Genomic DNA, 17,962 nt, shown 5'->3' with positions numbered 1-17,962 from the left:
TGCCTGAACCTGAATCTGAAACACCTTCAGCTTCACATAATCAAATGACTGCATGCTGTAGATGCTGCCGTTATCCGAGTTTATGTAAACGTAAGATGAGACAGAAACACCCAGCACTTTGGAGTCAAGTATAGAGTAAGAAATCTTTGCGTTTTCCCCAGAATCCCGATCAGACGCTGATACCGAGTAAAGTATAGATCCTGGAATTTTATTCTCTTTTAAATATACATTATAGGAAGACTGAGTAAAAATAGGAGGGTTGTCATTTACATCAGTTATGCTAACATGAATAGTTTTCTTACTTGACAGCGGAGGGGAGCCAGAATCTATGGCTGCTATTTCAATGTTATATTCGGGGACTTTTTCGCGATCCAAAACACTGTTTGTAACTAGCGCGTAGTTTTGTGAAAACGAGGGCCTCAGTGCAAAGTTACTTTTCTCTGGAATGTGTAATTTTACTTTTCCGTTATCACCGGAATCCAAGTCCCTGGCGCTGATCAGAGCAACAACGGTACCGTTAGGCGAGTTTTCACTCACAGGTTTTGGTCGAGACGTGAGAATTATTTCTGGCGCATTGTCATTAACATCTAAAACTTCAACATTTACCATACAATGTCCCTCCATTCTCGGAGTGCCCCTATCTTTCGCAGTTACATCCAATTCATATTTTGTAGTTGTTTCATAATCTAAGTTTCCCTTCAGAATGATAGTTCCTGAAGCAGAATCAATGGTAAAAATTGAAAGAACAGAATCGGGGGTGTGCGATCCGAATGAATATTCAATCTCTCCGTTTTGGCCCTCATCTATATCTGCTGCTTTTGTTTGTATAATCAATTCACCCTCGGGAGCATTTTCTGGAATTGATACTTTATATAAAGATTTCTCGAACGCTGGGATATTATCATTATTGTCTAGAACTGTGATAGTTATCTCTGCCGTCCCTGATCTCACTGGGTTACCTCCGTCTAGAGCTGTTAACAGAAGCGTATGTGCAATATTTTTCTCTCTGTCTAACATTTTTGTCAGGAATAATTCAGGAACCTTCCTTCCACCAGCAACATCTTTTACTCTTATACCGAAACATTCATGTTTACTCAATTTATATGACCTCAGAGAATTACTACCGACATCGGGATCTATTGCACTTTCTAATGGAAACTGAACCCCAATCGCAGTAGATTCTGCAATATCTAGAGTAATATCCTTTGACGGGAATCTGGGGGAATTATCATTAATATCTTGAATTTCAACTTCCACACGAAAAAGCTGCAACGGATCTTCGATAAAGACCTGCAGAGGCAACACACAGCTGGCGCTTTGTCCACAAAGAGCCTCTCTATCTATTCTGTCATTCACAACCAGCTCTCCTTTCCCCGCATCCACGGTAAAATACTGCTTACCAGCCTCAGATGCGACGCTTAGTTTACGGTCAGAAATTTCGGTTAAGGACAGCCCTAAATCTTTAGCAAGATTTCCAACCACAGATCCCATTTTTAACTCCTCTTGGATGCTGTACCGAGTCTGTCCATCTATTGTATTCCACATGATAAAAAAATGGTGCCACCAAAGCACCAGCCATCTCCAGTCTCGATATGCATTTCTCTTTGTCATCCTTGGTCCGTTATACCATATTTATTCCAGTAGATGGTTTGTACGGAAACAATCATGTATCCATCCTCTCACGTATTATTTTCCATACATGTTTGATCAAAAGTAACTATGTATGAATGTAAGGCCAAATAATAAATTCCCACATTGCAAAAGGAATCCCATCGCCTTCTCTCCTCTGACACGCTGCAATGAGAGTACAGGAGCACAGAAGCTGAAAGGGGGCAGGGACTAGATTTCTTTGTACAGTGTTAAATCCTATTGGTCGAGAGCGTTAAAACCTATAATCCACTAGGAAGGGAGCTGATCTACACTTGTAAAGCCACAATGCAGAGCCTATAATGTTCATGTGGTTTATTTGAATAAAAAAAGATATTTATGACCGCCAAACCTTATTAAATAAAAAATAGAAACAGCAAAATTAAATAAATAAATAAATAAATAAATTAATAGTCAAAATTTGTACATAGTACAAAAAAAATTAATTTACTTAATCTAATCCTTAAAAACGTGTCTTACCCATTACAACATAAAACCAAAGCAAATAGCAATATATAACGTTTTCAAAACGTTATATATTGCTTATATATAACGCAATATATAACGTTTTGAAAACATATATTTTATTAATAATTGACTAATAGAATTAACTTGTTGATAATGCTTTAAAGGTCAGCCTGATTATGATAAAACTCGTATAAGGTTTGGTAAATACTCTAATTCAGCAAAGATTCTAATCAACAGCCCATGAAATATACAGGCTACATGATGCTTCTATACATTTCAGGCTCATTAAAGCAAAAGTGTTTGACAAAGGGTTATTTAATGGTAGATAAATCTAAAAACACGGTTAATTTGGGATTAGCTCACCTGCTGGCTCTCAAAGGTCCAGGTGCTGTCAGGTAAAGACGCATCCAGAACACTGAGGGTTTCTTTAAAGTCTGTGGTGCTGCTGGGTTTGATCAAAGTAAAATCACTGTACTCTGACATTGGAGACATGCAGGACCTGAAGGACTGACTCTGAGACATCATGTCTCCTCCCAGGACCTCCACGTACTTTATGGGTCCATCAGTATTGAGCTGAATCTGCAGGTTTCTGTTGGGGTTCTTGTAATCATCACAGTCGCTTCGTCTCATGCAGCAGCTCCCGCTGCTACTGCTGCTCCTGATGCATTTCACCGCTAAGATAAGAAACGTCACCAGAGACAGCACGGACACTGAGGCCAGAGAAAGAATCAAATAAAGGGTAATTCTGCCAGTTTTCTTGCTGGGCTCAGAAACTTTATGTCTGAGGTCTAAGATGGGCTCATGGAGACCGTCCTCCAGCAGGATGGACACCGTAGCGGTGGCGGACTGAACCGGTTCCCCATCATCCTTGATCTCTATCAGCAGCCTCTGAGAGGAGTCATCCTGCTCGGTTACAGCGCGTTTAGTCCTCACCTCCCCTGTGTACTGATTGACGGTGAACAGAGAGGCGTCTGTGGCCTCCGCCAGTCTGTAGGAGATCCAGGCATTATGGCCGGAGTCAGCGTCCACGGCCGTCACCTTAGTAACCAGGTGACCAGCTTTAGCAGAGCGGGGCATCCTTTGATGAGAGAGAGAACCCAGGGCAGCAGAGGAGGGGTAAATAACAGCGGGAGCATTATCGTTCTGGTCCAGGATAAAAACATGGACAGTGGTGTTGCTGCTCAGAGGAGGGGAACCATGGTCCTTTGCCTGAACCAGAATCTGAAACACCTTCAGCTTCTCATAGTCAAAGGATTGCATGCTGTAGATGCTCCCGTTTTCTGAATTAATGTAAACGTAAGATGAGACAGACACATCCTGTGCTTTAGAGTCTAGAATAGAATAAGAGATTTTTGCGTTTTCACCAGAATCTAGATCAGAAGCTGATACTGAACTCAAAATAAGACCTGGGGTATTATTTTCTTTTATGTAAACTGCATATGAAACATGGGAGAAACGAGGTGGGTTGTCATTTACATCTGAAAGTTCAAAAGCTATTGTTTTTTCACTCGTTAAAGGCGGTTTACCGCCATCAGTTGCGGTTATCTTAACGCTGTACATGCTGTTTTTTTCACGATCGAGCGGACCATTTGTTACCAAAGAATAATGTTTAGAGATCGACGGATTTAACTTAAACGGAGACTTTGCTGACACTGTTAATGTAACCTTGCCATTAACGCCTGAATCAGGATCTCTTGTACTTATTATTGCAATAACTGTTCCAGCTGCAGAATCTTCAGGAACGGGTGTTGTTAAAGAAGTCACAACTATTTCTGGATTATTATCATTAATGTCAATTATTTTGACTTCCACACCACAATGCCCGTCCATCTCAGGATTCCCTTTGTCTTTTGCTGTAATATCGAATCTATGTAAAGAGTTTGACTCATAGTCTAAAACCCCTTTTACAGTAATAGCTCCAGTAGATGGGTTAATGTCAAATAATGATACAATGAGATCTGAAGTTTGCTCTGCAAATACATATTCAATTTCCCCATTTAATCCCTCATCTGCATCTACAGCTTTTACCTTTAAAATCTCGGTTCCGAATGTAGCACCTTCAGTGACATTAACTTCATATACTTGCCTTTCAAATTGTGGCGCATTATCATTAATGTCAAGCACTATAACAGTGATTTCTGATGTCCCTGAACGCACCGGATCTCCTCCATCCACAGCTGTGAGGATGAGGTTGTGTACAGTCTGCATCTCTCGATCAAGAGGTTTGTCAAGCACCAATTCAGGAATTTTTCTACCATCTTTAAGATTTTTAACTGTTAATTTGAAATGCTCATTTTTGCTTATGAGATATGTGCGTACAGAATTAGTGCCAACATCCGGATCGTTTGCACTCTCTAAAGGAAATCGCGCGCCTGGATTTACCAACTCCGCTATTTTAACTACTTTCTCTTTAGTAAGAAAGCTAGGAGTATTATCATTTGTATCCCGTATTTCAATTTCAACCCTGTGCACCTGTAACGGGTTATCTATTACTAGCTCTAAAGGCAACACACAGGATGGTCTTTGTCCACAGAGTTCCTCTCTATCTATTCTGTCTGTCACAAGCAGCTCTCCTTTCCCCAAATCTACATCAAAATACTGCTTACCAGCCTCGGAGGTAATCCGTAATTTTCGGCGATACATCTCAGGCGCATGCAAACCCAAATCTTTTGCTATATTTCCTACAACGGATCCCTGTTTGAGCTCCTCCGGGATGCTGTAATGAGTCTGTGCGTCTATTGTACTCCACATAAGATAGAAATAATTCCACCACAAAAGCGCCTGCCATGTCGGCAATTTGCTCCACATTATTCCACGTCCCGAATACTCCATATCGTTTCACCCCTGTCCCGACCTCTTAAATGAAAATATTCTTTGTAATCCGAAGTAAATGAGGCTTGCAATTTAATAGCAAAATTCATGCTTCGTGTCTCCATCCGTTTCCTCCTGTGCAGGACATTGCAGCGTTTCAGAGCTGACGCTACTCGCTGAGACAGAGTAGATCTCTTTGTACAGCTCTTCATATCATTGGTGCAGAGATCAGACGCATTTCCAGCAATCAGGTTGCACATAGAAAAGTCGAGTGATCACAAGTAGACAACGCTATATTTAATTGATTAATCAGATTAAATAATATTTATTTAAACATTCATGCATTGTTTTACTCTATTTATTAATGAGCACACATTTTTAGACTCAAATATGCCATTTATATAACTGAATATTCAATTTCCAGCTTTAATGCTGATAAATACTCAGTGCATTATTAATCTAAAATCATTTTAGCTGATCAATCTGCCCTTTGTTGTATGCGCCTGCATGTTCCCACATGTCTTCATGGAATATGAGGCTCTTTATTGCCTTCCTGTGGTTACATAAGGCCAGTGCAGCCTACATACAGTACGTCATGACGTTGTCGCAGCTCACCGCAGAGCTTAAATAAAAACTGTGACAGCGGCTGACGTAAAATACCCGTATGGAGGTCTGTAGGGCAAGTAGAAAGGGAGGGGGAGCGCACATGAAGCAGAAAGGCTTTTGCTGCTGCTGCTGTGCTCCGTTTTTTCTCTCTGTTTCTCTCTATCCCTCTGGTGCACACACACACACACCCACACACAGCTTTGTTTTCATAACAAATGGGGACATTTCATTGACTTGCATTCACTTTATATAGCCTAGTCTTAACTATTACCAACACCTATTATTATTACCATAACTCAAAGAACAGAACTTTACTATATGGGGACCAGTTGAATATCCTCATATGTACCTTTAAGTCCCTGCATAATATATAGTTTACAAAATGCCTCCCTGACATTGTAGGTAAAACAAGACCACACACATAGAACTCACTTTATCTGTTCTGTAAAAAACAAATCCAGAGACACTTGTGGATCAATTTATTTTTCAAAAAAATGATCCTTAATTGCATATACTCCCACTCTACAATGCATTCCACATAAATACACTGCATCATGTGGGACATCAATGGTTCTGCCTCCAATTAACATTGTTCATAACCTGTAAAATAATCAAACGGACAGGAAACAACATATTGTTCTATTTCTAAAAGCTTAAGGAAATGATAGGAACAATGCCATAATACATTTTCTGGTTTGATTCTGTAAAGAAGAGTGAGCGGCAGAGGGAGATGTAGAGAATCGTGTGTGAAAGCTTATAAGAGGAAGGGAGGGGAGCGCCTGGGAGGATTTCAGCACCACCAGCTGTGTGGACAGCGCCACACAGACGGTGAAGTGATGCTGGTGCAGAGGCAGTGTGATACTCTGAGGGGAGGAATGAAACACCACTCAATTCATTTTCCTTTTCTCTGCAGCATAGAAAAGTAAGCCCAGTGGTTTGATTATTAATGGATTCTGTTATCCATTAATGTTGGATACATTTTCTATTACAACAAGGTAAAATACTAGATGACAAACACTTACAAATGTTAAGAATACTGCACGAAAAAAGTGGAATAACAATGTAGTGTGTGCTGCATTTACAATTATATGCAAACAATGTTGTTGTTTTTGATTATTGATGTGGCCTATATGATAAACTCAGTATTTACTTACAGTGTATGGTGATTTTGAAAAACAATTCTAGATATTTTCAAAATTATTTTTATTTTAAGGGTTAAGAGGCAATTAGACTATTCTTTGTTTTACTTAGCTTTAAAAAAAGCAGGATTTTGATATTAACATCCATATATGCAGGTAATTTGTTTTAAGAGTTTACTCTAAAGGCAGCTTTTAAAGATCAGCCCCTGCTTTTATTTATTTTGGGATTTGTGTATAGAGAACTAAACCCTCACAAAACAGACAGTGAAAGGGTGTAATTCTAATAAGTGAAAAAAAGAGAAAGGTTTGTTTAGTTCTTAAACACAGACAGTACAAATAATAATTAAGCAGCCTTACTTTGTACAACTCTATTATATTTAGGTTTTTGTTGGCTGACATGCATTAGCATGTCTGAGCATTTGGCAATTATAATTGGCATTTAGTGTGTAAATTCCTTATAAAAGCCAGCTGCTCTGTATTGGAACATGCCAACAAAGTGTATGTAACTTTCGGGATGGGTTGAGCAAGTAAAACGTAAAATGGACGGAAAAGGTACAGGGCATTTATTTATTACAGCTCTGAAACTATCCTTTTTAACATTTTATGGGTCTCTTTTAAAGACAGTTTATTTCTTTATTTTCCTACTTTTTTTTTAAACTCAATTCCGATTGTAATACATAATTCACTTGAAATTAGTTTTTGTGTTGGATATATATTGATTTGATATTATAGTTTTACAAAAAGCAACAATTTTTAATACAATTTTTTAATTTACAAAACCATTTTCTCACTTTCTTTCCCTCAGTTATTTTATCCGTGATGTTAACAAGGACAGCCTTACAAAAAGAGAACGTCCTTTTTAGAATGCAGCATTGGACCTTATCTTAAGGTACACAATGTAATATGAAATTAATATTAAAGCATTCCCTGAAATTATGTTTTTTTCAAGTGACCGATATCAAAATGATGTCATCTAGAATCTCTGCAATGGTAATTGTTGAATGCTGTTTGTGTTTTGAGGTGCATTTAAATATAAATAATGTGTTTGAAGCTAGTTTAACAAATAAATAACAAATATACAATTGAAGCTTCACAACATAATAGGGTAACAATACTCCTTCTTGTTCACTTACCTTGGTTCAAAGAGGGAAAAACTAAGTCATTGCCCCTGTTTATGATTGTTTTTAAATCAGCATTTCTGTGTTATGTTACAGCATTTAAAAAACAAACTAATAAAAGGGTGGATCCTTTTATGTATTTCACATATCTACAATAAAAAGAAAAATGAGTATTGTTCTATTTTTCTTTTTACCTAACCCAGATACTTCACAGGGATCATAATCTCTGGCACCTTATTTGAACAGGAGTCTCTTAACCAGCTGCTCTTTCCTGCTAACACTTCTAAGCCTATTAGTAAGTAAAGCTCCATGACAACACTCACTTCAGAATGAAACAACTTTTTGTCCTGAAATCATACCTGCTACTGTTTCATAATTGCACAATAAATTCCAAATTTTCCTCAATTCAAGATCAATGGTATTCATTAAAGTTTTAAAAAATTCTCTAACAACTACACTGTGCATTGAGGATCATGTCACCGACATTAGCATTGTTCACAGAAAGATGGTGATTAAATTAGTGAGATACAAATGTTTCAGGGCATCAGCTTTGTCTTTTTAAGGCTCAGTACTTTGCAAAAGTCTTCAATCATCTCCCATTCCTTACTATTATTCTTTGCACAATATTTGACTTTCTTGTGATCTTCAATAACATTATTCAATAGCTACATGGATATTCTGTTTTATTGCTTTTACTTTTTGTACTAGAAAAGGTTTTTAGCCTTTAGTCAGTCCAGTACTTGATCAACTTCGAACCAGACTGTATCTATCCCACTAAACTCCAACCTATGAATAAAGGGCAACATGTTTTCTTAAGTGAAATGATTCTGTAGACCCTACGTATCATAGAAAAGTTAAGGGTTTATGCTCAGCATTTCATTAGCAGTCTATTAGAACGATTCATGCGTTTGTTTTATGGCTAAGTTTAATAAAACACGACAAAACATACTATTCTAGCAGCAGCAAATAGATTTTCCTGAAAGCTTAATAGCTTTTAAAGAGAGGATGTTCCACTAAAAGAATGCATCCTTCCAGCTCTGCTTGCTTGAATATTTTCATTGTTTCATAAATATGTTGTATCTTCTCACTTTACTTATCAAATATAATCAAAACACAGTTAAAAATATGCAATTTTCTAACACATAGATAAGATCACAACATGTTGTGACATGTAAGGCATATTACTGAGATAAACTTAAAACCTGAAGAACTGTAGAAAGTGTGGGTCCATGGAGGGAAATCTCAAATATGGTAGGAGTGAAATTAAACTTTTGCAGAGTACTTTATACAACTGGATGTCACCAGTTGAAAAATCACACCTGCTTCCATGCAACATTGGCTGTTTGAACGCAACTTTAACCCAGCTTGTGTTTAAAAATGTTAATGTATAATGAAACCACCATGAGTGACGGTCAAGTTGTCAGTGATGTTCATGAGTAAGTGTAGTTTTGTAGTGTATAGTGTGATCAATAATAATAAAAACTATTTCTTACCTTATTAGGCGAGTCAGGAAGTCACACAAAACAAAAGGAAATCAGGATCACCACCATGAAGGAAGGAGATATGAAAGAGAACACAAGAGAAATATAATCAGTTAGACTTGTATAAAAATACAAAGGCTATGGGGAACCCTTCATACTTACCAAGAAGAGCACAAAAATACAAGTTGTTTGAATTTAAACAGAAAAATGTTTTGCAGTTTTGTTTTCAAACTGCAAAGAAACAGTGATTTCTTTTGAATTACTCTTTAGGCCTTTGGGTTACAAGAAAGGGAACATGAAAAGCATATAAACAACAAATGATACAGGTATGGGAAATTTTTTTCAGAGGATTACTAAAAGTTCATTATACAAAAAAAAATGGATCAAGCTTTTAGCTTAGATAAAAATAATACTTCTTAATACCATCAAAACAGTTGTGTACAAATATTAGGGTCATGGGATAGTGTATTTTGTGTGAGACTGAGAGAAAAAGAGGAATGATAAACAAAGATAAACATCAAGAATAAAAATAAAACCAAAAAGTGTGACAGGCTATGCTGTGTGTTAAAGAAATAATATCTTTATGGTTTTAAAATACTTTAATATAGTGAAGAAAAAAAAGTATAATATCATCAATGTATCACTTTGGCCAAAAACACTGCACTGCTGCACAGACACACTACCCTAATACCAACAGCAGGGGGCCTCGAGGCGATGGCCTGAGACAAATCTATGCCATATTAATGAGATTCTTTTCCTCATGCTGGTCACAGCTGATGCAGGCATGGGTGTCTTTGTGAGGCCATATTCAAGCTTCTGGGGCAAAGGAAATCACCATCTGCTTTTATTATACTGTACTGTAGTCTAGAATAAAAATGTTCATAACAAACAATGAAAACTGTTGCTGTGCCACCTTTTGGAAACAAACAAAAATGATTTCATAATATGTGTTATAGTCATTACAGATGAATATTGCTGGTTTTTGACAAGAGCTTACAAAGACTGAAAAACCAGCAGCCATTATATCCTCCTCTCAGAGCTCCCTTTATCATCACACGCCCAAGGTTTGAGGACACCAGAGCAAAACAGGGGTGTTTTTCCCCCTCTTAGATTCAATAAGTACATGCCGTTACCACACAACCAGGGCTGCATCTGCTCTTGACCCCCATAGAGACTGAAAATGGTATAGTCTAGCCTGTGAGTCAGCTTGTTGCTATGGTACCACATCCCACCTCCCCTGCCTGCATCCCATCCTGCTTCTGGGTTAGAAAAAGAAGGGGTCTTTAAAAAAAACTCAACATGGAGGTCAAACATGGCACTAGACAATAGAAGAAATTAAGTTTTCCGACAAATACATCTATATATTTCTGTCAGTATAAATATGTTTAAAACCAGAACCAACACAACGTCTAAATAAAGCACATATTTAAATAGGAAATAAAACAGTATTAAAAAAAACCCTTTTCTGTCAAAGCTCCTCAAACAGATGTGGCACCAATCTTTTTATAGACAGGACCGAACGTCCTACATTGACAATTTTCCTCTCCCTTTCACTCTGTAAGCCTTTCTTCCTCTGCAGCAAAGTGGTGCAGCTGGAGGGGGGAGGGGAAGGATGCAGAAAATGAGATCAGGAGGAAAGAGGAGCACTGTTGGAAACCAAGACAGCCTGATGAATAGTGGCTATACAGATAAAAATGTTGATATTTTATTTGAGTAAAAAGAAATGACTCAAAGATTTAAGATTTAATGTATTAAACAAAAGGAATGCACCTACTGTGATTAAACATGCTACTGGTAAATCGGTTGTGTTGTTTATCAAAGAAAAATAGGTTTTTGACACTTTCACACATTGAATACCAGCCAATAATGTTTAGGAACACTTTTTGAAAATCTTTAAGTAAAATAAAAGCAGTGAAATCTGTCAGTCTGTTTTCTCCTTACAAAGAACGCTTTTAAGGAACTAGGAAAAGAAGTGGAAGTTGAGATAAGGTGACAAAAAAAAATATTGAAATATAATTTAGAAACATACTATCTGACGTGTTTGCCATAATTTAAGACCACATCTTTGTTTATACCAGCCAAGCAAAATCAGAAGAGAACAAAGAAAATAAAAAAGCCTCAACTGGCAAAAAGGGAGAAGCAGAGAGAGATGGCAGGAAACAATTTTAAATGTAGAGTTCATTTACACTTTTAATCAGAGAATGTCACAGATATGGATGATTTATTTTATGAATTTGGAGATTTATTAGATAATATTAGAGGACAAAGAGCATTATAAAAACTCCAAAACAAAGCATTTAACAAAGCAGTGCATGCAAAATATTATCTGCAGCTTTACTTTTGGACTTTACAAAGCCAGAGTATTAGAAGGTACCTAGAAAAAATAAATTTTTATAAGGAAATTTAGTTTATAAGAAACTCAGCACAGTGCCGAAAAAGGTTCTGTGGTCAGATGACAACTTGTTCAGCTACATCTAAATCTCCAATGGGAAAAATAGAGGAGGGAGCACCATGCTGTTTTGTTGTTATTGTTTAGCAGAGTTATGGAAGTTGGTTAAAACTAATTGTAAGGTGTGGCCTGTTATAAGGCAACTGTAAAAGAAAGCAATTTATAATTTAAAGTAAAATTAAGACTTTGGGAAAGGTTTACAAGGGCCCTAAAATATAGTACAACCAGAGGTAAAATAGAAAGGTTGGCTTAAAGCATTTTATGTATTAGATCAGTCCAGTCAAATCCTTGATCTAAACGCGGAGGAATATCTGCTCAAAAAAAAACATTTTTCAACATTGTTGTAAAATATGTCCTCTGTCTAACACCATTAAGTAAAATCTATTTATAGTACAAGCTAAAATGAAATAGCCAAAATATTCACACTCTGGATGTGAAAACTAATAGAGACATACGGTAGCTCAACTGTAAGCGTTGACTTCATTTTAGATTTTCTGTTTTAAACAAATAGAAAGCAATGTGTCCTTTTTAATTTCCACTTTGCAGCTATAAACTTATATGTAATGTTAATTATATGTAATTATATGTAACTTATCTATAATATATTCTATTATGTTTTATAATACAAAATTCATATAAAATAGCTAGATTTTTCATGGTGCAAAATTACAAAGACATAAAAAGTTAAAAAGGTGTGAATACTTTTGAAAGGCACATTTCTTGGCAACATGTGAACTATCTTGTAAACACAAAATAATGACTCACTTTAATGACATTAACCACATCCTAAAAAAAAAAAGCAGAAAGTACTAAAATCCCCCACTGGCTTAAACAGAGGCAAACAGCTGCACAACAGACTGCTGTGCTGAGGACAAAGAAACTGTTAAAGAACTGTTTGGGCATGTGGGAAACAGGAGCATCTGAATCTTATTGTCGTGGGAACACGGAGGGTGTGTGGGATGGAAAAATAAATTATATTTAAAACTTCAAAGGTGATCTTGTGAACAAGAGAATGATAAAACAAGTCATTGAAGTACAGCAGTATCAATTCCAGATGGTTTAAAGTTTTAAGTTAGTTGCAAAAAATTCAGAGCACTTTGACCCCTGTGGGGTAACTGAGATCAAAGAAAATTCTAAAAGTCAGAAGAAGGCCTCATTTTTACTATAAAACTGAGAAAAGGTGGCTTAACTAGTTAAACTAATTTGCAACATGCAAACCAAGCACTGATTTGTACTACAAACAACAACAGACTCCTTCCGGTAAAAGAAAAAATCAAAACATATCAACCTTCCATTTTTTCTTTACACCTTTTACATCCAAACCTTAAAATATATTTGGAAATCACCAAGAACTATCCCATGCATATTACATATCCACAATAACCTCTCAGAGTGGATTTACCAGCAGTAACAGTATTCCTAAACAGATGATGCCAGGGTTTATTTATCTTTTGTAAATTAATATTTTACAAAAAACTAAGACCAAAAAAATAAATGTCTGTATCTGTTTTTACATTATCTCTCTCTTATTTTCCAAATAATTTGCAACATATCTAGCTGAAATCATTGGTGACCACACTGTGTTCAAACTGACTCTGTCCTGATTACTGACATCCTTTGATTTGCCATTCAATAAGTGATCTCACTCTCCATCTCTTCCTTTTTCACCAAAGTCCATTTATATTTCAGAAAGACAAATCTCTTTTAGAAACTCCACACTATGGGCAGTCCATATATCTTTTAAAACATGTGGTGTTCTTTTTGTTAGCTCATTTTTACAGGAAAACCAAGCCCCTGACTAAAATGGCTGCTGTGCATCACTAACAGTGTTGCTGAGGCTGTGCTGGGTACCACGTGCCTCATCCCCTCCCCCGCTGCTTCTCTACTTCTCACCATCCCTGTTTTCCTCCCTCGTTGTCCATCTCTCTCTGTGGTCATGAGTCTGCCATTATATTCTTTACTGCAATTTAAACCTTAGATAAAAAACATTTGGTCACTATTTCATTATCTTTTAGAGACAAAATAATATCTGTTGTCAACATAAAGGCAAAGGGCCCCATCCCTCCTTTGTTTTTGTGTAGACAGAGATCAGTGCTCATGATTAAATGGTGTTATGAAGAGAAGTAGGTCATCTACTGCAGCGCATGGTTTGAAGTTTCTCTGTTAAAACAATGCTTAGCTTTACCTCTGAGGATTTTTTAAAGTTTATATGCTTCAATACTTGGATCTCTGTTTTGAATCCAAGCCAGTTTTACATTTAACAATAAACCACATATCAGCATACAGGCTATGTACAAGTTTTTTTTTTTNTGTGATTTTTCAACTGGTGACATCCAGTTGTATAAAGTACTCTGCAAAAGTTTAATTTCACTCCTACCATATTTGAGATTTCCCTCCATGGACCCCCACTTTCTTATACACTTCATCTACAGTTCTTCAGGTTTTAAGTTTATCTCAGTAATATGCCTTACATGTCACAACATGTTGTGACATGTAAGGCATATTACTGAGATAAACTTAAAACCTGAAGAACTGTAGATGAAGTGTATAAGAAAGTGGGGGTCCATGGAGGGAAATCTCAAATATGGTAGGAGTGAAATTAAACTTTTGCAGAGTACTTTATACAACTGGATGTCACCAGTTGAAAAATCACACCTGCTTCCATGCAACATTGGCTGTTTGAACGCAACTTTAACCCAGCTTGTGTTTAAAAATGTTAATGTATAATGAAACCACCATGAGTGACGGTCAAGTTGTCAGTGATGTTCATGAGTAAGTGTAGTTTTGTAGTGTATAGTGTGATCAATATAAATAAAAACTATTTCTTACCTTATTAGGCGAGTCAGGAAGTCACACAAAACAAAAGGAAATCAGGATCACCACCATGAAGGAAGGAGATATGAAAGAGAACACAAGAGAAATATAATCAGTTAGACTTGTATAAAAATACAAAGGCTATGGGGAACCCTTCATACTTACCAAGAAGAGCACAAAAATACAAGTTGTTTGAATTTAAACAGAAAAATGTTTTGCAGTTTTGTTTTCAAACTGCAAAGAAACAGTGATTTCTTTTGAATTACTCTTTAGGCCTTTGGGTTACAAGAAAGGGAACATGAAAAGCATATAAACAACAAATGATACAGGTATGGGAAATTTTTTTCAGAGGATTACTAAAAGTTCATTATACAAAAAAAAATGGATCAAGCTTTTAGCTTAGATAAAAATAATACTTCTTAATACCATCAAAACAGTTGTGCACAAATATTAGGGTCATGGGATAGTGTATTTTGTGTGGGAGTGAGAGAAAAAGAGGAATGATAAACAAAGATAAACATCAAGAATAAAAATAAAACCAAAAAGTGTGACAGGCTATGCTGTGTGTTAAAGAAATAATATCTTTATGGTTTTAAAATACTTTAATATAGTGAAGAAAAAAAAGTATAATATCATCAATGTATCACTTTGGCCAAAAACACTGCACTGCTGCACAGACACACTACCCTAATACCAACAGCAGGGGGCCTCGAGGCGATGGCCTGAGACAAATCTATGCCATATTAATGAGATTCTTTTCCTCATGCTGGTCACAGCTGATGCAGGCATGGGTGTCTTTGTGAGGCCATATTCAAGCTTCTTGGGCAAAGGAAATCACCATCTGCTTTTATTATACTGTACTGTAGTCTAGAATAAAAATGTTCATAACAAACAATGAAAACTGTTGCTGTGCCACCTTTTGGAAACAAACAAAAATGATTTCATAATATGTGTTATAGTCATTACAGATGAATATTGCTGGTTTTTGACAAGAGCTTACAAAGACTGAAAAACCAGCAGCCATTATATCCTCCTCTCAGAGCTCCCTTTATCATCACACGCCCAAGGTTTGAGGACACCAGAGCAAAACAGGGGTGTTTTTCCCCCTCTTAGATTCAATAAGTACATGCCGTTACCACACAACCAGGGCTGCATCTGCTCTTGACCCCCATAGAGACTGAAAATGGTATAGTCTAGCCTGTGAGTCAGCTTGTTGCTATGGTACCACGTCCCACCTCCCCTGCCTGCATCCCATCCTGCTTCTGGGTTAGAAAAAGAAGGGGTCTTTAAAAAAAACTCAACATGGAGGTCAAACATGGCACTAGACAATAGAAGAAATTAAGTTTTCCGACAAATACATCTATATATTTCTGTCAGTATAAATATGTTTAAAACCAGAACCAACACAACGTCTAAATAAAGCACATATTTAAATAGGAAATAAAACAGTATTAAAAAAAACCCTTTTCTGTCAAAGCTCCTCAAACAGATGTGGCACCAATCTTTTTATAGACAGGACCGAACGTCCTACATTGACAATTTTCCTCTCCCTTTCACTCTGTAAGCCTTTCTTCCTCTGCAGCAAAGTGGTGCAGCTGGAGGGGGGAGGGGAAGGATGCAGAAAATGAGATCAGGAGGAAAGAGGAGCACTGTTGGAAACCAAGACAGCCTGATGAATAGTGGCTATACAGATAAAAATGTTGATATTTTATTTGAGTAAAAAGAAATGACTCAAAGATTTAAGATTTAATGTATTAAACAAAAGGAATGCACCTACTGTGATTAAACATGCTACTGGTAAATCGGTTGTGTTGTTTATCAAAGAAAAATAGGTTTTTGACACTTTCACACATTGAATACCAGCCAATAATGTTTAGGAACACTTTTTGAAAATCTTTAAGTAAAATAAAAGCAGTGAAATCTGTCAGTCTGTTTTCTCCTTACAAAGAACGCTTTTAAGGAACTAGGAAAAGAAGTGGAAGTTGAGATAAGGTGACAAAAAAAAATATTGAAATATAATTTAGAAACATACTATCTGACGTGTTTGCCATAATTTAAGACCACATCTTTGTTTATACCAGCCAAGCAAAATCAGAAGAGAACAAAGAAAATAAAAAAGCCTCAACTGGCAAAAAGGGAGAAGCAGAGAGAGATGGCAGGAAACAATTTTAAATGTAGAGTTCATTTACACTTTTAATCAGAGAATGTCACAGATATGGATGATTTATTTTATGAATTTGGAGATTTATTAGATAATATTAGAGGACAAAGAGCATTATAAAAACTCCAAAACAAAGCATTTAACAAAGCAGTGCATGCAAAATATTATCTGCAGCTTTACTTTTGGACTTTACAAAGCCAGAGTATTAGAAGGTACCTAGAAAAAATAAATTTTTATAAGGAAATTTAGTTTATAAGAAACTCAGCACAGTGCCGAAAAAGGTTCTGTGGTCAGATGACAACTTGTTCAGCTACATCTAAATCTCCAATGGGAAAAATAGAGGAGGGAGCACCATGCTGTTTTGTTGTTATTGTTTAGCAGAGTTATGGAAGTTGGTTAAAACTAATTGTAAGGTGTGGCCTGTTATAAGGCAACTGTAAAAGAAAGCAATTTATAATTTAAAGTAAAATTAAGACTTTGGGAAAGGTTTACAAGGGCCCTAAAATATAGTACAACCAGAGGTAAAATATAAAGGTTAGCTTAAAGCATTTTATGTATTAGATCAGTCCAGTCAAATCCTTGATCTAAACGCGGAGGAATATCTGCTCAAAAAAAAACATTTTTCAACATTGTTGTAAAATATGTCCTCTGTCTAACACCATTAAGTAAAATCTATTTATAGTACAAGCTAAAATGAAATAGACAAAATATTCACACTCTGGATGTGAAAACTAATAGAGACATACGGTAGCTCAACTGTAAGCGTTGACTTCATTTTAGATTTTCTGTTTTAAACAAATAGAAAGCAATGTGTCCCTTTTAATTTCCACTTTGCAGCTATAAACTTATATGTAATCTTAATTATATGTAATTATATGTAACTTATCTATAATATATTCTATTATGTTTTATAATACAAAATTCATATAAAATAGCTAGATTTTTCATGGTGCAAAATTACAAAGACATAAGAAGTCAAAAAGGTGTGAATACTTTTGAAAGGCACATTTCTTGGCAACATGTGAACTATCTTGTAAACACAAAATAATGACTCACTTTAATGACATTAACCACATCCTAAAAAAAAAAAGCAGAAAGTACTAAAATCCCCCACTGGCTTAAACAGAGGCAAACAGCTGCACAACAGACTGCTGTGCTGAGGACAAAGAAACTGTTAAAGAACTGTTTGGGCATGTGGGAAACAGGAGCATCTGAATCTTATTGTCGTGGGAACACGGAGGGTGTGTGGGATGGAAAAATAAATTATA

The 17,962-nt window shown here is 36.3% G+C and overlaps 3 protein-coding genes across 9 annotated transcripts in view; all 3 read right to left on the bottom strand.

Annotated features, from left to right (window-relative positions):
- Nucleotides 1-1,784, bottom strand: part of LOC107097614 (protocadherin gamma-C5-like) — a 7,582-nt gene extending 5,798 nt beyond the window's left edge. Inside the window, exon 1 of the mRNA XM_015394821.1 lies at nt 4-1,784. Coding sequence (XP_015250307.1) covers nt 4-1,611 — 1,608 coding nt within the window. The 5' untranslated portion in view covers nt 1,612-1,784. The remainder of the gene's footprint in view (nt 1-3) is intronic.
- LOC107097624 (protocadherin gamma-C5-like) overlaps nt 1-17,962 on the bottom strand; it is a 108,924-nt gene that overhangs the window by 34,368 nt on the left and 56,594 nt on the right. The window lies entirely within an intron of this gene.
- LOC107097626 (protocadherin gamma-C5-like) lies at nt 2,470-5,073 on the bottom strand. The gene has a single exon (XM_015394846.1). It carries the CDS (start codon nt 4,945-4,947, stop codon nt 2,470-2,472), a length of 2,478 nt encoding a protein of 825 aa, XP_015250332.1. The 5' UTR covers nt 4,948-5,073.

Source organism: Cyprinodon variegatus, unplaced genomic scaffold (assembly GCF_000732505.1).
Source record: "Cyprinodon variegatus isolate N-32 unplaced genomic scaffold, C_variegatus-1.0 Scaffold711, whole genome shotgun sequence".
NCBI lineage: Eukaryota > Metazoa > Chordata > Actinopteri > Cyprinodontiformes > Cyprinodontidae > Cyprinodon > Cyprinodon variegatus.
Note: the sequence above shows the minus strand (reverse complement) of the source record. Positions and strands in the feature narration are given on the sequence as shown.